Source organism: Pteropus vampyrus, unplaced genomic scaffold (genome assembly GCF_000151845.1).
Source record: "Pteropus vampyrus isolate Shadow unplaced genomic scaffold, Pvam_2.0 Scaffold61, whole genome shotgun sequence".
NCBI classification, from domain to species: Eukaryota; Metazoa; Chordata; class Mammalia; order Chiroptera; family Pteropodidae; genus Pteropus; species Pteropus vampyrus.
The window spans coordinates 758,228-778,733 of NW_011888842.1; the positions used below are offsets into that span (position 1 = coordinate 758,228).

At 47.9% G+C, this 20,506-nt stretch overlaps 2 protein-coding genes across 23 annotated transcripts in view; one reads left to right on the forward strand and one right to left on the reverse strand.

Annotated features, from left to right (window-relative positions):
• Positions 1-8,081, forward strand: part of ZNF618 (zinc finger protein 618) — a 171,730-nt gene extending 163,649 nt beyond the window's left edge. For all 22 annotated transcript variants that reach the window (XM_011360920.1, XM_011360923.1, XM_011360921.1 and 19 more), the window contains one exon: positions 311-8,081. In XM_011360920.1, coding sequence (XP_011359222.1) covers positions 311-1,827 — 1,517 coding nt within the window. In that variant the 3' untranslated portion in view covers positions 1,828-8,081. The remainder of the gene's footprint in view (positions 1-310) is intronic.
• A 3,048-nt stretch (positions 8,082-11,129) lies between these two features.
• AMBP (alpha-1-microglobulin/bikunin precursor) overlaps positions 11,130-20,506 on the reverse strand; it is a 15,104-nt gene continuing 5,727 nt past the window's right edge. Inside the window, exons 4-10 of the mRNA XM_011360934.2 lie at positions 20,188-20,307; positions 19,603-19,704; positions 18,736-18,782; positions 13,679-13,760; positions 12,425-12,592; positions 11,951-12,124; positions 11,130-11,225 (exon numbers count right to left, since the gene is read on the reverse strand). Of these exons, the coding sequence (XP_011359236.1) occupies positions 11,194-11,225; positions 11,951-12,124; positions 12,425-12,592; positions 13,679-13,760; positions 18,736-18,782; positions 19,603-19,704; positions 20,188-20,307 (725 nt within the window). The 3' untranslated portion in view covers positions 11,130-11,193. The remainder of the gene's footprint in view (positions 11,226-11,950; positions 12,125-12,424; positions 12,593-13,678; positions 13,761-18,735; positions 18,783-19,602; positions 19,705-20,187; positions 20,308-20,506) is intronic.

The following is a 20,506-nucleotide window of genomic DNA, read 5'->3' on the forward strand; positions in this document are numbered from 1 at the left end:
ACATTGTGGCCTCATTTATTATATTCACTAGACATTCCTTTATTAGAGGCCATTTTTAAACTGAGGAAGAGGTTAGACTAGTTGGCTTCAAAAGTGTGGGTGAATAACACATGTAGCAAGTATTTCACACATACCGGTAAATTTTATTTCCACGAGACTCATATGTTAAAGACAGCCAGCACCACCAGCCTGTGTGCAAAATAAAAGCTCCTAATTCCTAATAATAAATGCTTAGAGTATTAAGCTGCTGCCAGACCAAGGAGCCTCAAATGCCAGGATTAATGACATCTCTCCTTGTATCCCTTGCCAGCCACGACCAGTGGTTTAACACCTAACAGCATGATCCCCGAGAAAGAGCGGCAGAACATCGCAGAGCGGCTGTTGCGGGTCATGTGCGCAGACTTGGGTGCACTGAGTGTGGTGAGTGGGAAGGAGTTCCTGAAACTGGCCCAGACGCTGGTGGACAGTGGTGCCCGCTACGGGGCCTTCTCGGTCACCGAGATCCTGGGCAACTTCAACACGCTGGCACTGAAGCACTTGCCGCGCATGTACAACCAGGTGAAGGTGAAGGTGACGTGTGCCTTGGGCAGCAACGCCTGCCTGGGCATTGGCGTTACCTGCCACTCACAGAGTGTTGGCCCTGACTCCTGCTACATCCTCACAGCCTACCAGGCTGAGGGCAACCACATCAAGAGCTATGTGCTGGGAGTGAAGGGCGCGGACATTCGTGACAGTGGTGACCTGGTGCACCACTGGGTGCAGAATGTGCTGTCGGAGTTTGTGATGTCAGAGATCCGGACAGTGTACGTGACGGACTGCCGGGTGAGCGCGTCTGCCTTCTCCAAGGCCGGCATGTGCCTCCGCTGCTCAGCCTGTGCCTTGAACTCGGTAGTTCAGAGCGTGTTGAGCAAGCGGACGCTGCAGGCCCGCAGCATGCACGAGGTCATCGAGCTGCTGAATGTGTGTGAGGACCTGGCGGGCTCCACAGGCCTTGCAAAGGAGACCTTCGGGTCGCTGGAGGAAACCTCGCCACCGCCCTGCTGGAACTCGGTCACGGACTCGCTGCTGCTAGTGCACGAGCGCTACGAGCAGATCTGTGAATTCTACAGCCGGGCCAAGAAGATGAACCTCATCCAGAGCCTCAACAAGCATCTGCTCAGCAACCTGGCAGCCATCCTGACGCCAGTGAAGCAGGCGGTCATTGAGCTGAGCAATGAGAGCCAGCCCACCCTGCAGCTGGTGCTGCCCACCTATGTCAGGCTGGAGAAGCTGTTCACCGCCAAGGCCAATGACGCGGGCACCGTCAGCAAGCTGTGCCACCTCTTCCTGGAGGCCCTCAAGGAGAACTTCAAGGTGCACCCGGCACACAAGGTGGCCATGATCCTGGACCCGCAGCAGAAGCTGCGCCCTGTCCCGCCCTACCAGCATGAGGAGATCATCGGCAAGGTGTGCGAGCTCATCAATGAGGTCAAGGAGTCCTGGACAGAGGAGGCTGACTTTGAGCCCGCCACCAAGAAGCCCCGCTCTGCCACCGGCGAGAACCCCACAGCTCAGGAAGACGATCGCCTGGGGAAGAATGAAGTATACGATTACCTGCAGGAGCCCCTCTTCCAGGCTACCCCTGATCTCTTCCAGTACTGGTCGTGCGTTACCCAAAAGCACACGAAACTCGCCAAGCTTGCCTTCTGGCTCCTCGCGGTTCCGGCCGTGGGGGCCAGGAGCGGATGTGTAAATATGTGTGAACAGGCACTTCTAATCAAAAGGAGGCGACTGCTCAGTCCGGAAGATATGAACAAACTCATGTTTCTGAAATCCAACATGCTTTAAGACTTTAGTTTGGAACAAAAAAAAATAAAAAGAGAAGAGAACGGTAAAAAGAAAAAAAACACACAACACTGTCGCAAACAAAGAAAAGGAATTTAAGTTCTAAACACTGTGGACCTCATCATAAATGCCCCCTGGAAACTTAAGTGCTTTTTTCAGTGTGTGTGTGCATGTGCGTGCACACCCACACCTGTACGGATGTGTGCAAGCACACATACTGTGGGTGCGGCCTGGGGATCTGTGCTCATCTGTGAGGCCACAGAAGCCTCACGCACACATGCACACACATACTACCCTGGTGCATGCACGCTCGCCTGCTCGTGGGCGCATGTGCATTAAGCTGGGTGTGTCAGGAAAGCTGAGTGTTCGGGAAAGAGGGAAGATGCTTCACCTTTTCTCAGTAAGGGGCTTTAAAGACTCCGTTTTCAGGTGTGCAGATTGGTAGAACGCTGATGTCGTAAATTGTTCAGGCAGCTGAGATCTGAAGTGACTTGACACTTTCTGTCCTTCACCCCATGGTCCCCCTTTTTCCTCCATCCCCTCCTCCAAGCCCTCCTGACCCTAATGCACCCACCCGACCCCAGCTGCCCTGCCATGGATTCTCCAAACTGCATCAGATGGACAGTTTCTGCACTGGACTTTGTTCTTGTTCACCTTCAGGGCATTGAGCTGCTGCCTTTGAGACACCCTTGGGTGTCACAGGGCAGCCGCCTTAGAAACACACCTATCTATCTCCCCAAATCAGGAAAGGAGACTTTAAGAATATAAAGCTGACTTTTGGCTTTTTAATATAAGAGAAAAAAAGACATTTTTCAGAGAAGTATAGATACTGTCTCCACTCCTTAATACTTTTTTCCTAACATTCTAGCAGTTTTTACTTTTTTTTGTTTTGTTTTTTTGGGGGTTTTGGTTTTGGTTTTGGTTTTTTTTTTTTTTTTTTTTTTTTCCTTTTTTCAAATTTGATTTAGACTCTGCTAGGAGGCACTGAATGTCTATAACTTATGTTTTGGAAGTCTTTTTTTTTTTTTAAATGCCCTTTTCCTCAAGTCACACTGTAAACTAGCTCATCTCAGTGGTATATTCACTATCCTAAGGTTTGTATTAGCCTTCCCTGTACAGCCCAGTTTTCGTATATTCGAACAGCCAAGACCATGAACTTGGCTGTGCTGTTTGGAAACCAGAAGTGGGGTTGGAGTCACAGGTTTCACAGATGTGGGGTTTGGTGGAAGCCATAGGGAAGCATGTGGCTTAGGAGTTTCCTGAATGTAAGTGGAAGACCTGCCCTCCTGGCTTGCTGTGTCTGGTACTGCGAATGTTTGATTTCTATACCCAGAGTGCATTACACTACTCGCCACATCACTGACACTTCCAGCTCAGCCGGGACTCCTGAGATGATCCGTGTTCACATCCATCACACCTCAGACCCACGGCCTCTCCTCCCCACCAGGACCCTAGGGGTTCCGGCGGTTCCATTGCCCACAGCCCTCCTTCCAGGACAATAGTTGAGCGCGGTGCCTTGTGGGCCAAACGATTAATGTCTTGAGGGTGGAATGGCATTAGGCCACATTCAACTCAATGCTGTGAAAGATATCTTTAGGCTTTTCTCTCCATGAGCAGTTTAGGTTCTATACACTCAGTCCAAATGCTGAGAGGGTGGCCCCTGTCCCCTCACAAGAGGTGGTTCTGTCAGGATCAATGCTCAGCCTCCCACCCCACCTCTCAGTGAATAAAATGCTCTCACATCTTCCGACACCCATGGCTGTGAGATGGAGGTGGTGGTTACACCAACAGCTTCAGGCTGAGAAAGACCACCGTCGTGGGGGCTAAATCCACTCCATCCTTCCTGGTAATAAAGCATTACTCAACTGCGAGATACCTCGACTACAAAAGCACTGTACAACAGCCCTCTCCCCCGGGTCCGTGGCAGACGGAGAAGTAAAATTGGTTTAAAAACAGTGTCCCTGGGGCGAAGCCTGCTTACTTTGCCTCATGAGAACTAACCCTCTGAGTCCTCGACATACTGAATTGCATCCGAGTGGCCCGTTTCCACAGTCTCTCCAGCAAGCCATGGTCTCAGGAACCACCATGCCATTTCCTCTCTGGAGAAGTTCTAGGCATTTCCTTCACAAGGTTTCCAACTGGGGTCATGTCATCAGAAGAGCCTCTGCCCACACTGGACAGTCATCTAATGTCACTCCCTAGAGCGTATGGGAGCATCAGCAGACTTTTTGACCGGACCTTTGGGGACATTCCAGAAGGTGCTGCAGGGTTGCTGATGAGTAACAGGTGCCTACAGCTAAAGGTCCCTTCAGCTTTGCTTTGCTGCTGGGAAAGGGTCCGCGACCTGGCACTTTAACCACACAAGGAGAGTCATAGCTGCCCGACTTGTGTGGTCAGTGGGAGCAGAGCCATGGAGCCCATCCTCCTCCTTAGAGCAGAGCTGTGCTGGCATTGCCCCGTTATTGGGCCAGCTGTTAGAAGGTAGGCATTTCACTTTCTTGCAAAGCCATCAGAGACCAAGCCCAGATACGCATTTCGAGCACTCAGCATTCTTCTCTTTGGAACATGGGATATCTGCCCTCTAGAATGAAAATTCGAGTTAAGTCTTACTAGACATTAGGTATCTCGTCATATGTGTCACCTCCTGTTCTGTTCTTCCTTTCCACCTCAGTTCAATCCTTAGGACTTGACTTGCTCTGCAAGCTTGACGTGAAAGCTACTGGATACTCTGAAAGCTGTCTCCTGGGGCTGCCTTATCTGGATGTGGTAACAAGGTGGCAGGTGGTCATTTTTTTCTTGCAGTTTCTGGGGAACCCAGAAACTGCTGCCACCAGCAGGAGAGACTGTACGAAGGTGCCCCCTCAGTCTGCTTTCTTATGCAGGTAATTCCCATAGTGCAGATCCTGCCGCAGTGAACAGCTTAACAAAACCCAAAGATCTCACACTGGGCTTCTGATTTCCAGCAATATCCACCTTATTCAAGTTCTAGCTCAGCCAAAGGATTGAGGTAGGCTTTTCCGGTTCATCTCCAGGCACCCAACCTGGCATTAACCTTCGGAAAGATTTTGTTTTTCTGCTTCCCACTTCTGTGACTGCTGTAGGAGTTTCCACCACAGGCCCTTGGGGCTGGCAGACCAGGAACCATTTCTGTCATGTTTTGGGCAGCCAAAGGCGGTTACCTGCTGACTTGGACACAACTCGTCTCAAGCCATGTGATTCCTAGGACAGAACTGGTCTTTGTTTTGGTATTCATAGACCCCAGAGGAGACTCTACAGGGGTCTTGCCCTTCATCTAAGGTCAGTTAGCTTCACCACCAAAGCCCAAGCCAAGGACCACACCTCGTGGGTGGTCTCTCAGATTTGGCGTAGCCCGGGGGCCTTGGCTGCACCGAGAGCAGCGATGCCATCCCCGTCATCGTGAGTGGATGCTCTTTCCCGACATTATTCTCCCTTCCCTGTGCCTAGGTCAACCAGCCCGGCCTCCTTCCTGGTGGTAGTTAGGAACCAAGAAACAAAACGAAAGGGCCACCTGACTCTGCATCTAGCCTGCCTGACGGCCTCATGCTTCACAGAGATTGGCTCTCGGCTGCGAAAAGGGTATGATGACACAACTGAGAAGTTATGAGTTTCTAGGATTCAAGGAAGGACATTTTGTTTTTTGACATCAGGTCCGTAGACTGGCAGGTGTTCTCTCCTTCAGTTCGCTCTTTTATCTCCTGCACTTTCAAGAAACACCAGAGAAAAGCTCCGTGAACTATAGTTTCTACTAGTAAGCCAAACTTGTGTCTTTAGGAGTCCCCTATGCTTGCGGGAGGCCACATGCTCCCACCTGGACATGGACTAGACTCCTTGGAGAGTGAGCACCTGGAGAGATGTCAAAGATACAGCACACACTCTGTGGGATCCACGGGTTCACAAGAAAGGTTGAAATGAAGCTGGGATGCAGATGGAGAAGGGAGGTCCCATGAGAAATGGCCTAGAAGGGGCCAGTACCCGGATAGTGTCATCCCGATGGATGTGCTTGCAGAGACAGGAAGGTGAGGTGCACTGGGCATGGTGGGCAGCCTCCTGCCACACTGAGTTGGATCAAGTTCATAGCTGTGCCCTTGCCTTGGGAACAAGGCAATGCCTGTGCCCCTGGGATGTACCTGAGGAAAGGCTCCTAGACAGCCTGCTGCTTTAGACAGAACCAAGAGGCTATGTAAGGCTCAGGCTGTCCCTTGGAGACAGTAGATGGGGGGCTCCTGTCTTAGCCCTGCCAGCCCTGCCCTAGCCACCTGTATTCATCTGGGCCAGCAGGAGAACTGGAACGGGGCCTGCCCCTCTCTTCACTGTGGCTAATGTTTGCTAGGCCAGTTATGGTGAACCAATGATAACAGTGTTTTTCCCTCTTATGTTGCCCTCCTGGTTTCCCCTTTTCAGAATTTTCTGGATGGTTTCGTCGTCGTTTTGCATTATCTCTCATAGGGTTTGAGGGTCGTAGTCGATAGAGGTCTGCCTTTTCTTAAAGGGGCCCTGTGGTTTCTGTGTGAAAAGGTTCCTGCTTCCATTTTGATAAGAGTGAAAATCCTTAGGTCGCTGTTTGTATATTGACGCAACCACAGTGTCACTTTAAAGAGTCAATTCCTGTATAGAGAAGGATCTGCTAGGTTTGCAGTTGGGCATCACCATCAGGATCCATGAGGGTCCTATCCATCCATGCGTCCCACCGGGCACCTTGACTCTTCAAACCAAAGTTCCTTATAGGGGCACAGCCCAGCCTTGACTGCAACCTCAGGGGCCTGGGATCCCTGTGGCACTTCCTGAAGTCCAGGTTGGCAGAGACCTTTGGGTCTGAGACCGGCCAGAAGGAGGGGCTCCTCTCACAACCCAGGCGCCAGCCAGTCTCCTACCTGGGACCCTCCCTCCCACCCAGCTAGGGTGGCTGGGTTCCCCAACAGTGAGCAAGCTCGTGGACTGGTGTGGGGCTGGGACTCACCAGCCAGGAGACAGAGGGACCTGCGGGGCTGGAGGCGCTCAAACCCACCAGGCAACACGTCCAGGGCCATTCAGATCCCGAGCATCAGGAAATAATTTTGTACAAACACCTGAAGCAGAGATATTTTTTAAAAAGTATAAATTATTTTCAGTTCTCTTCTGATCCTACCTTTTTCTTTTCCCCACAACTTCACATCAGTGACTCTTTCACATCAGGTAAACCTTGAGAAAGCCTTGGTGCCCCCTCCCTCCCACACCTCACTCCGTAACCAAGTGTGTGCACCCCACATCCTTTCTCAGTAGTTAAGATGTTCTAGGCAATACCATAGGCACATCGGACTGTGTCTCTCTCTTCGAGTGCAAGAAACTCAAGTCATCTTTAAAAAATACAAAAAAATTTACAAAAAAACAAACACAAAAAAATATCTTTTTTAGGCCAGAGTTTTCTACAGGTATTAATGAATATTTTTCTTAATCCTTATAAGTTTTATGTGTTTAATATTTCTTAATACCGGTAGCATTAATTTATACTTTTGTAGCAACACAATATTTTTATAAACAGCCAGTGCTTGGCTCAAGTCTCCACGAGGGGTTTATGCAGGGCCATCTTGGGACTCTGTGTACCATGTACTGTATTTAAAAAAAAAAAAAGTTACCTAGTGTCACCCTTGCTGTGTTAATTAACAAAAGATGTTGTTTGCAGTCTCCTGTGTCAGTGTGGATCCAAAAACCTGTGGATCCAACAATTCTACAAGGAGTCACATTGCATGGGGGTTGAGTTGACGGTTCTTGTGTGATATGTAAGCCCCCGAGACCAAACTTGAGGGTTTATTTAAGGGTTTTCTGTTTGTCCTTTGGTTTTTTTGTTTCACTTTGTTTTGGTACCGTTTCTCCATTTACAGCCAAATCAGTTTTGTGATGTTTAAAACATATACTGATGTCAGATGGAGGAAAGGAACAGAAAAAGAGAAGAGTTTTACAAAATAATAAAATTTAAAACTGAGCTGTTTAAATGTTGCTGTTTTTACCTGTCTGTTCTTGTCTGAAAGTGGGACATTCCCAGGGAGAAGAGGAATGTTCCACTTGGTTCCTTAAATCGCCAAAAGCCCCAGGCCAGAATTCAGAACCCCTCTACTCCATGAATTATTGCAACATTATTTCCCAGTTGGTTGATACCAAGGCAAAAAGACATCCTTTTAATGGTTAGAGGATCAGTTGCTTAAATGATTTCATGTCAGTGTTGTATTTATGGTTTTACAATAAAACAACCTTTAGGAAGATGGCAGTGTGTGGCTTTATTTCTTGGATTTGGGCTTGGGCCATGTCATCCACTTAAGAGCATCTGCTGGTGAGTAGAGATGGACCAGAGGCAGGGCACCTGGGGGTGACGGCTGGAGTCCATCCCAAGGGGGATACTGTGAGATCAGTGCTGTCAACCCTTTATCTGAGCTCATTGTTCACCTCCGGCACCAGACCCAGCTCAGCCACTGTTTGATAAATGGGGGAGGGACACGGCCGACAGGAGACGTGGTCCCTGTGGGCCTTGCTTATGGAGCATTACCCCATGAAAGAATGAATAGATTGCATCAGAATCCTACAGACCCGATGCCTGGGGGACACAAGTCTCCTTTGCCCAGTGGTCATTTCATGTGCCACTTGTGACCCTGTACCCTTTGGCCTTGACCTCTCAAGTGATAATGGGTGATGTTATGTGTTGTGTGTATCGTCCCTTTTCTGGGGAGAAGTGTCTGTGGCTTTGCCAAATTCCTGATGGCATCTGCGAGCACCCTCCATGGTGAACTGCAAGGAACCAGCCTGGGTGGACTTGCCCCACTTCAGGCCTCACCCAGAGCTTCACATTACAGACAAACGCACATCAGTGCTTTACTTAAATGAGTCCAGCTGAAGGCGAGTCGGAGAGAAGGTGCCAACGGAAGACAAACTGTGGCCTGAGTGGGTGGGGAGGGGTGACAGGTCCTCCTAAAGCTGGCCTGCTGCTGTGAAATGCCCGTCCAAAGGGAAAACCACCATCTTGCTACCAAGTTGATGGGATGCCAGACACCCCAGCACCCAGCTTTATCCCTGTCCTCAACCACATGTGGGGTGCTCTCCTTGGATCAGCTGAACAAATGCCATCAAATCGCACATGTAACAACGTATAGGCTGTAAGCTGGACCAACCTCCCAAAGGGCATTAGCCCGGCCCTGCGAACCACCGTGTGGGAGTTTCCTGCTGTGACCTGGACTGTGTAGACATTCCTGAGCAAGCGATTGAAGTTTAATCGAGTTTCTATGCAGTCTAAATCAAAAATTGGGAGTCTTACTGTAGCTGAAAGCATGTTCCTCACACTCTGGAACTTTGTGATCCAGTAAGGCCAGAGCCTGGCCCAGAGCCTTCCGATGGCTGGATTTTAAAGTTCATAAAAGGACATGTTTCTTTATTAAGCAGCCATATCTGTTTTTAAATAGAAATGAGTGACTAAGAATCGTGAGTTTTCAGGACAACACTTTGCTGAGAATGACTGTGGAGCCTCTGAGATGAGCATCACGGACTCCTGACTTAAGTCGCAGATGAGCTTCAACCCCACTCCACCCCTAAGGGATAACATAAGGATCCAACGGAACTTTCTGTTGCGAAGGCTTTAGCTGATGTCGTGGAAACAGATGCCTCCAGGACTAGGCAGGGCTGGTGAACCGCAGGGTTGGTACTATCTACAGGGGCCGACTCAGCTCAGCTCCTAGCCCTTGGCATGCAGAATGCAGGACAGGGGCTGCGGGAACTTATTTTTCTAGAGAATTGAGAAACCCAGATTTTTATATGGAAGCTCAGTTTTTAAATGGTGAATTCAGAACTGTAAAAATAATCTGCACATCCCATCCACCAGCTGGCCCACACACCTGTGGCTTGCACCCTGTGGTTTAAACATTTATTCTTCAGATCACTTCAAAATATCCCTGTTCAGAGTGGCACCTTCAAACTGCCGTAGGTGGCCGTCCCTGGTGTATGAGGCATGACCGGAGATGTGGATGCAGGATGTGATGACATTTGTTACTTCCGGGGCAGAGAGCCTGCCTGTCACTTCTCCCTGAACCTACTGCCCTGACTCCACCTACTTCTGCCCAGAGAGTCTTGGCCATGACCACGAAGACTGTCCCTCAGGACCATCCTCTCTGTTGGAACTCAGGAGCCCCAAGCAGGAGAGGGGGACTTTATGTGGTCTGACCAAGGGGTCTGCAAAGCTTTCTACACCCAAATCCTTGCCTCTGGGTTTATCCCCTCAACAAGAGAAGTGGAATTCCCTCCTTCCTTCCTGCCGTGTGTCTTCAGCAAATAGGCTAATGACATGAGGATGAGCCTTGACTGACTGAACCCCCAGCCCTTAGCAGGCCGGTCACCCCACAGAGAAGAGGTGAGAGGTGCTGGCTCTGCTTGGGTTTCTGCTGCTGGGTCAGCTTTTCACTTCCAGGACACCCAAAGCTGAGGCTTCGCTCCCTCGGCAGCAGCCGCATCCAGCGGGGCTCTGGGTGGATGGAGCTAGCAAGAGAGATTTATGAACTGCATGTTTATAGCCAGGGTGTCTAAACTGGAGGCTCCCAGAGTCATGTTCTTGGGCCAAGTTGGTGCCTGAGCCACCCTGGATGGCCTGGCCTACCTGTTCTCAAGGGAGGAAAAACCAGGCCAGACCAAGGGCTACTGGGTCTGGTCAAGGGCCCTGCTGGTTGTCAAGACACAATGTGAAGGTCAGTGAACATTCTCCTTCTGGGGCAAAGGGCCAGAGTCAGGATCCCAGGAGGTGGGAACTAGAAGGCCTGGTGGAGAAACAGCTGAGATTTTTCAGCTCCTGGCAGCTGGTGCTGGGGACATGGCTTTGGCCAAAGTAAAACGTTGGAGGGGGGGTCCATGCAGCAAAAAAATGGGAATTATTTCAGGCACTGAGCTGCCTGGGCACACTGGGGTATAATTATTCTGTCCATGGGTCGCTGATGACCTGTCAAACCCCTCCCAGAAACAAGTACACAGTTTTTGCCTCTCCTAGCTTTTTGAAAGCAAAACAACCTTATTTTTATGCTATTATGGAGTAAATAGAACTGTGACTTATAATTTGCATAGCCAATCTCAATGTCCGAAGATAGTTCTATTGTATTTCCAACACATTTTTCACTTCTGGGGAACGCTGGGTCACTCATGGTCCCACCCGCCCCTCTCGCCACCACGTTATACTATTGATGACAATGATGAACAGCCAGGACATGGAATTTCAGGAGTCTACAGTTTGGTTTTTATTTGAACCCAGGGCTCTTGGGCCAGCCCGCCCAATGTGGGGCCCTGGGACAGACACTGGCCACAGCCTCCCTGCTGCCCTCTGGCCTGTGGACTCTGGCCTCGGACTGTTCAGTTGGAGAAGCGCAGCAGCTCCTCATCCCCTGTGGACAGAGAAAGAGGCTCAGGGAGCAGATGAGAGGCTTTGCCTGAGGGGATGGTCAGGGGAGGGGATGCCTCATGGCGGAGGAAAGGCAGCTTGGGCTGAGTTGGGGCCTGAGCCTGAGGCCTTCTAGAAGCTTCTGCTTGCCTGATAACTTGATTTCTCCAAAGTGCATCCCACAGAATGATCTGATGTGTTTCCTCTTCTGATTTACTTTAGGTGTCATTTCTCAGTTGGGAGATGAGGCACCAAAATCTTAAATGGCTGCTGTGCCCTGGAACGCTATTAGTGGTCTCACTAGTCATTATCAGTAAGAGCTGCCGTTAGCTGAGTCCTAACTGTGCTATGCACTGGGAAGTCTGGAAAGTACATACTTTGTCCCGTTTTACAAAAGAGAAAACCGAGGCTCAAATCGGCACTTGCCCAGTGTGGCCAGCCTGAATGTGGCAGCGCCAAGAGACCTGCAGAGCTGGGCTCCTCGGTCTGCCCTGCACACCCTCAGCCTGTGCCTGGCCAACACCTCCCAGGTGCCTCATCCCACCTGGGGTAAGGCCAAGGCTTTGGCCCCATTTTACAAACAGGAAGCTGAAGCTCAGAGAGTGAATAGGCTGGTTACCTGGTATAGAGTTCAGAACTCGGCTCTCTAGGCACCCCCTCCCTACCAGGGCTCTCCCCCTGGATCCCAACAACCCCTTGGCCCAGCTTGGCACCCGCAGGGCCTCCTACCATCACCAGGGACACCACAGTACTCCTTGCACTCCTTCTCCGAGTAGAACTTGTTGCCATTGCCTTGGCAGCCCCCATAGACGAAGAGGACGCACTTCCCCTGGACAGCATCAAATGCCCAAAGCTGGTTGTCGCTGTGGCAGGGGCCACGGACTATGGGGAGATTGCAGGCCGCTGTGGAGTGGGAGGGAGGCACACAGCATTAGTAATCCTTAGGATTGGCTGACCTGAGGCAACGGGCCTGAACTAGGGGACCTGCTCATCTAGACCACCTTGTCCCTCTCTTCTAGATGGAAACTCAGGCCCATGAGAAGAAAAGTTTGCCTAAGGTCACCCATATCCAAATGTACAACTCCTGTGACATAAGGAACCTTGCCCTGGAATTCCACGCTACCTGTTCAATTGGCAGGTGCTTTGTTGGGAGGACAGCGCTATAGGGTATGGCGTGCACAGAGGCAAAGGGCCTGCACTCACCCACAGTTCGGCAGGTCTGCAGACACTCCTTCTCTGAAGCAAAGTTGTTGCCATTGCCCAGGCACCCGCCGTATTGGAAGGTCTCACAGGCCATGGACGAGCCGTTATAGAAATACCTCCTGACCATCCCCAGGCAAGGACCTTCTGCATAGCCCAGCTGGCAGGAATCTGGGGAGGGGCAGAACATCAGTTTTCACTGAGTACTTCCTGTGTACCTGTCACGGGGCTGGACACTTACCATGCATCAATCATGTCATTTATTGTTCATCTCTGCACTCAGAGGAAAGCTTATCAACTCATTTTATAGACGAGGAAACTGACTCTCTGAGAGGTTAAGTGACTTGCCCAGGGTCACACAGAGCTGTGGTTCAAAACTATGTCTGTTGCACTCTCAAATCAATGCTCACTCCACTCCATAACATGGGAGTTACCAGCAATCCACAGACCCACCATCCCACCTGCTGTTTTTGTCTGCCCAAAGACTCTGTAATAATAGTAGTTGATGATACATTCACCAGCACCCATGCTGGCCAGGCTGACCTCTTCACTGAGGTCCCACCACCACGACTTTGCTATTGCTGTTCCTGCCCCCGGAATGCCTCCCTCCATAAAACCCCACCTGGATACCCGGACACGGCAGGAATTCTCCTTCGTCTGTGAAGTGTTCCCTGATCCCCTTAACCCTCTGTCCTCTGAGTTCCCCCAGCCTGTTAGCCGACCGTCCCTTGTGAGTCCATCTCTTTCTTCCTCGACTACCTCCCCTACTAGACTACGCTAGAAGTTCCAAAAAGATGTAGGTGGTTTGTCTCCGTGACCCCAGTGCCCAGCACAGGGTCTAGGGTGGAACAGGGCTAAGTGTATGCTGAATGAGTTGTTCATAAACACTGTCAACTATGCAAAGCATCCTCACGTCCTTCCACCTGCTCCCACAAGAGTCCTGATGGTCAGCTCAGCAGGCCGTTATCCCATTGTATAGATGAGGCTAGGAGGCCACATGGTGATGCGGAAAGGGCAAGAACTAGCTCCTCACTGTGTAGTTGAGAGTCCCTCAGAGACTGTGCCTTATCTCCTCTCTTCCCCGCACAAACACAGGCACAAGGCAGAGCACTTGATTTGCCTTTTCTAGGCTCATTCCTTGAGTCTAGCAGAAAAATGAGAGACTTCATGGTTGTGAGGGCAGCTAGGGCGAGGCAGCCATGGGCCCTTTCTGGAGTATGGCAGAAGGGGGTGAAAAGGCAAGGGGGTGATCATTACCTTCTTTCTTGTCGAAATCAGCTGCTAGTTGCCCAGCCCCTGACCCTTCCTCTTCCTGAGGCAGCACAGCCCGCCTGGCTCTCTGGGGGGGAAGAAAAAGAAGTTGTTGCAGGGACCTTGCTGCTATTGCTCACCTGTATCCCTGGAATACATAAACAAACCATCTACTTTGGGAATCAGGGTATAGGCAGAAGCACAGCTACTCCACTGGTGAATGGACTGTTTTCCCAAATGCATCAACCTGAATTCCAGAAATGGCATCACAGGACAGATTTTTGGTATGGAAGGAAAAATCGGAACCTCAAGGTATAACAATATTTACATATCTAACTTCCAGTCGAAATGCCAAAAGAATAGAATAATGGGAGAAAAATCTAGCCCAGAGTTGGAAACCAGGGCAGGGCAACATTTCTATACTAGAAACTTAAAGGCATTTCTGCACAATGGAGTACGGGTGGGACTGATTTGCAGGAAGTGCTGCCTACAAAGGCAGCTGCTTGCAAAGGAAAAGCCATCTAGAGAGTAAGGAGAAGGACCCTAAGACTGCCCCTGACACTCCTAGCTGTGGGGCTGGGGTCTGCAGAGCAGAGCAGGATGCCTAAGCTGTCGAAGGGGTCTCTGAGTATAGAGTCCCCTGAGGTAAGATCCCAAGGCAATTGAAGAAGGGATAAGAAGGGGAATACTGGCCACCAGGTAGTCCTCCTGCCCGCAAGTAAGACCTGGAATCTGCAAAAGTAAAACTATGGTAACTTTCAACTTTCCCTTCTCCTTTTAAGGTGTAAGCGAAAGCTGTGATCAGGGACTCCGTTGTCTGCCAGAACTCATCTCAAGCTGATAGCATACAGGCCTTCCTTAAAAGGAAGGAAAAGAGAAAAATCATGCTCAAAAAAATCAGACTGAGCTGGAGAAATACCTCCACTAAACACAGAATTATAGTAAGAAACAAGAGAAAACTTAAACCATCAATGAAATTCAAGATAACGTTGGATCAATATAACGGACGCCAACAGTTATGGAAATGAATAATACAAGAGAAGTAGAAAGTTACTGGAGATGGAAAAGATTTTGTTGAATTTAACAACACAATACAGACAATAAATTGCAGTTTAGAGATTAGAAGAAATAAATTCATATAATAAAAATTCTAAAAGGAGAGGCAATCAATATAGAAATAATAGAAGAAAACTTTTCTCAGTTATAGAAAGACTCGAGTTGTCCAATTATAAGAGCTCAAAAGGAATGAGGCAAAATTAATGAAGAACCCTACCTAGACATTTCCTAGAATTAAAAATCCCTTGGAGTAAAATTATGACATTTAATGACAGAAGCTGCAAAGCAATATCTTAAGTTATAAGAGGAAAAAGGTGGTAACCGAGGGATTCTTCACCTATCCAAGCTGTTGCCCAGGTGATATAAACAGATATTCTCAGACATGCAAGGACCCAGTTTTCCACCCATGACTCTTTCTAGAAAAAAATTTCTTATTGAAATATTCCTACCAATTGAGAAGAGAATCTAAATACAAGAAAATGGATGATGTGATAGCAAATCAATGATGGTCAACTATAAAGCCAATAAAATATAGAGGTAAGATTACATTATTGCTAAAATGGTCCTACAGTTTAATGTAAATGTTTAAAAGAGTTCTCAAAGCAAAAGGTAGAAAATAGAAACATCAGTCTCAGAATATATTCACAGAAACAAGGATGTGGGAAGCGTGGAAAGAAGAAATGGAAATGAACTCGATTTCTCTCTTTTGCAAGGGTGTCGTTAGCTATCGTTTCATTCTCGACATTGATAAAGACATAGATTACATTGAGATATGGATTAAGATGGCGGACTGAAATGCCCCTCAAAATTGCCCTCTCCAATACCTAACAATTAGCAAAATGTGAATTCAGAAATACCAGCCCCCAAATCTTCATCAAACAAGGAGAGAGGCACAATTTAAAGCAAAAACTAAAATTGTCGACTGAGGAAAGAAATGAGATATTCTGGAGCTAAATAGGATGGTCAGCAAGGTTCACTTCCTAACCCTGCCCTCCAACTCCCAGTCCTGGAAAGTCATCAAATTCCCTAATCACCAAATCCTGGGAGAAGAAAATCAAGGGGATCCCTATGTTGAAAATGACTAGTGGGAAGAAAAGAAGAAAATAGACCAGAAGCTCTAAGTGAAGGTTCTGGAGCGACACGATCTAATGCTCAGAGGGTGTCACGTGGGACACCTGTGCACCACTGCCAGCCCCACCAGGTGGAATGAAGCCCACATAGGATATTTAGCAGTCCTTCAAAAGAGAGAGCAATACGAGGGTGTTGCGACCAACCTTGGACTTTGGAAAAGTGGATGGAACACAAAATACCCAGACTTTACACTAAATTTCCCACCAGGCTCAAATTTAGTGGGAAAAGGGCCAAGAAGTAATGAAACCACCCACCCCACCACATCAGAAAGTCTGGCTAAAACTGACTAAGCAGGAGCAAGGTAAAAGGAAATGGTAAAGAAACTACCCACTTCAGAAATAAATGACTAAACAGACTGAACTAGAGAAAGAGCCTGTCGTGAACGGCCTAGACTTCCTCTTAGGAATGGACTTAACATTCCCAGAGGCTGGAAATGCTGCTGTCGACAGCCCTCAGCTGTCAGCCTCTGTTGGAGACTGCTCAGCTAACGGAAGCCTCTTTCTCAAGGTCATGTCCTCTTCCCAGACAGGTCAACCTGGAGGTATCAAGGCCCACCCCTTGGTGCCATCATGGGACAACTCAGAACAGCCCGCCTGGTTCCAGAGCTCCCTAGAGTCTGACTGAGGCATTGTGACTGCATCACAGCTTTACTTCTCCCTCTGCCCAATCCTCCCTTCCCTTCCACAGGTGTTAATCTAGGGCACCCCACTGTAACACCAACTTAGAAGAAACTCAAGGAGCAGAAGGAAGTTCCTCAATGGCCTCGAGCTATAGAATGACCTAAAAAGAGCATGCATTTAGTAAAGCAAAACTCAAAGATAAAATGGTAAGCAACAGAATAAGATGAAAAGAGAGAACCCAGGCCTAGATACACAAATTGAGAACCAAAACAACAAAAATTCAGAGCTAGTGAATAAATTAGAAATTGTAATTAACAGAATGGATGCTGCTAAATGGAATGACTGTCATAGAAGGAAGGTTGGTGATAATCTCAGTTAAAACAGATGAACGTAATCTGGAGAAGCTAGTGCATGTGGAAGACAAAGATGCTCCAGGATTAAGAACAAGTGTTTCCAAGGTGTTGAAACCCAACAAAGGGAACGGAGGATGGATTCCACAACGTGCAAGAGAGTTCCCCGAAATACAGAGGAAATATGATCTGTGGATGGAAATAGCATGTGGTATTCCAAAAACTTTTGATATGGAGTTCTCAACACCCAGACGTGTCTTTGTTAAGATGTTGACTTCAAGGATAAACTGTTCAGGCATCTGGGCAGAAGAAACAAAGTAATTACAAGGAGAAAAAATATCAGGCTGGCCTCCAGCTTTCCACAGCAATAATCTGTGCTTGAGAACAATGGAGCAGTGCATTCAAAGCTTCTTCTGGGGGAAAGAAAACATGACCCAAGAACATGATGGCAAAACATCATTAAATACGAAGGACACTGGCAGATATCCTCAAGCAGGGGAGAATTCAGGTATTAAAACACTCATGAACCCTCCTCAGAAACACCCCTGGGTAAAGAAATGGCACTAATTAAAAAGATTAATAGAAATAAATCTCAGGAATGGAGACACAGTGGCCATATTCACTAAGGGTGAGCATAGAATCATTAAAACATAAAACTACTGCTGAACGACTGGCAGTTACGTATGACAGAGCAGAATGGGGACAGCAGTAATCTGGACGTCAAAGAAAACGAGGATGGACGATGGAACAAAGTTTGAGAGTGCCAGCATTGTCTTTCAAATCGTGAGACAATAGATATCCTCTAAAGGTATATCCAGTGATGCTAGCCTAGTAAATGTTTTTTTCATAACCCTGAATTTACTTAGAGCATTCTAGAAGTTCAAGAAGTCCACTTCTTTTTTAAAAATTTTTAAAATTACAATGAAGGCTTTTAAAAATTAGAAATAGCATCTGTAATATAATGCCATGCGATCACAGTTTATCTAAATCTGTGCATCTGCCTATCCAAGACCCGTTCTATCTGTCCTTCTATCCACGTGTATGCATGTCAAGATTCCTGGAATGTTGTGACTGCTGGTGGATTTTGGGCGTTGGAATTTTTTTAAAAAAACTTATTATTTTATGTTTTTCTGCTTTGTTTTAATTCTTTATAATGAGCATATATTAGTGAGGGGGAGGGAGAGGGAGATTTTTTTTAATGTAGAAGCAAACAAATAATATGTTAACAGTGTTAATTCTATGTAGGAATAAGGACTTTTTTTGATTTCTTGTATTTTTTTCAATTTTCAAGAATATGTTTCTAAATAAATATTATATATAGTTATACACACAAATATAGATATATGCACACATCGATAGAATAAGTTAGGATATATAATTTTCCAATCAGAGAAAACAATCAGAGAAAAAAAGAATGACTAAAGCTTAATCAGTATGGCGAAAAGCAGGAAAATAAAACAGCAGTAAGGAAACGAAAAAATCAAATGGCAGCATGGGAGAAGACATAGTTTGAGAAGTTGCTTGCTCTTCGGGTTTGCTGTTTTTTAGAAAGATCAGTTAATTTTATTTTCATTTATTGAGTATAGTTATTTCATTAAGTGTTTTACTGCTTTCAGGCACCATGCTAAGACTTTTTCCATTATGTCATTGAATTCTAGCACTTGGAAGGGAAGTGTAATTACCCCATTTCACAGATGAGGAAATTGAGGTCCAGATGGAGCAAAACTAGCCTAAATCACAGAACCCAGATTGAGCCCAAGTGGGTCTGACGTCAAACCCATGCCCCTCACTGCGTTCCCTCAACCCTTCTCAGAGAGACTCCACCGACCACCACAGCAGGACCTAAGCAAGGGCAGCAGAAACCAAGAGGGCAGGGTGGGGATGGTTGGGGGGAAATGGTACTCACCGGGAGTGAAGTGGGCTCTGGTTCCTGCTCCCCAGGGACACACTCTCCTAGGTCAGAGGACAGGAGACAGGTGAATAAGAGGGCCACGCTTAGTGGTGGGGCGGGGGAGGCATCCTAAACTAGAGAGGGCTTTGCTGCTTTCATAGTGCTAATGACTATGTGCCAGGTGGGCATCATCTCTCTGGGGACTGTCTTGTGGGTTATCCTACTTCATGAATGGCTCCACCCACATGGCTTGCTGAAGGTCATTCATTAGAAAGGTGACAGACTGGTGGCTGCACCATCATCACCATCTGTGTCATTTCTGCCCCACCGTTTCATTAGCACCATCCCAAGAACAGCAATGGCTAACATTTGTTGAGCACTTACCAGACACCAGGCACAGAGCTATTGTATTTAACAGTTTTATCTCATTGGCTCCTAACAGCAACTTACAAAGGAGGAATTATTGTCCCCATTTTACAGATAGGGAAAATGAGGCTCTGGAAGGCTGACCATCCAGAAGCCACACAGCTCAATTTGAACCTAGGTGCCATAAGTCTGGAGCCCATGCTCTTAACTTCAAAACTCTATTGCCTCCGAAGAGGTGCCTATGGATTCCAAATATAACCTCATTTAGACACGTGACAGCAGAGTGAATACTGGATTCATTCTAGCCTGGGCTTTGCCGGGTACACACTATGTGACTTGGAGCAAATCCGGGGGCCCCAGCTTCATTCTCTTTAAAGAAGGAAGGGGGACTGTAGCCCTGCTGACCTCAGAGGGTTATGAAAAAGGCCCTCTTACAGGGGGCTGGGAAGATGTTCTCTAGGGTCATAAGCACGAGAAGGGAACAGGAATGGGAGGTGGGGAGGGGGTTCCCTTTACCTCTGTCAGCCATGGTGAAGATAGAGTCCTCAGGGATGCCCACACCCAGGGCAGTCTCCCGGAACTCCTCCAGCAGGCTTTCCCGAAGCTGCTGCTCCCGCCCTGCCAGTGAGAAGCAGAGAAGAAGCTTAGAACCACAGGCATCCGGCTGACGGGGCCTGAGATTATTTTGCCCAGTGATTTTCATTTTGGGTAAGTTTGAAAACCATTGGTCCAATTGGGTCTCTTCGATACACTTATGGAAAGATCAGTTCTAGAAGAGGAAGAGGTGTCCCTCCTGAGCCCCTACCCACATCTCCCAACTCCCCACACACGGCTGTGTCCACTGGTTCCTTTAAGGGTATGGAGGCTCCAGAATTCTCTGGGTCTGGAATTTAAGAGATCCAAAGAAGAGGAGTCTACCTCCAATGGGAGACTGAGCTCTACCTCCTTCAGGAAGAATAAACGATTTCACCTTTCCCTTAACTGAAGTTTTGTCAGAAGGAAAAAACAAAGCTCCCTGCTCCTCCCCAGTGCACTATCCCTAAATCACAGGTCTCCTCCCACTCCCAACTCCAGTGAGCTTATCTAGTTCCAGGCCTTTACCATAGAGCTTGGCGGTAATGGTGGGCCCATGGTGGCGATTGGATAATTTCTTGCTCAGAATAATGGCATACTCGTCATAGTTGGTGTGGACCACATAGGACTCTATGGTGACGTTCCATTCTGCACAGAAGAGTCAGGAAGACAAAGGCTAAGTGGTCAGAAGGCTCTTCTAGCCTGAGATCCTTCACCTATTCACCCACACATCATGTATTCAGCCATCCTCTGTTTACATATCTTTCTCTACATTCATTTATCTATTCATCCATCTTCAGTCTCTCTCTCCCTCCATCCATCTATCTCCTCCATATAGTCATCATTA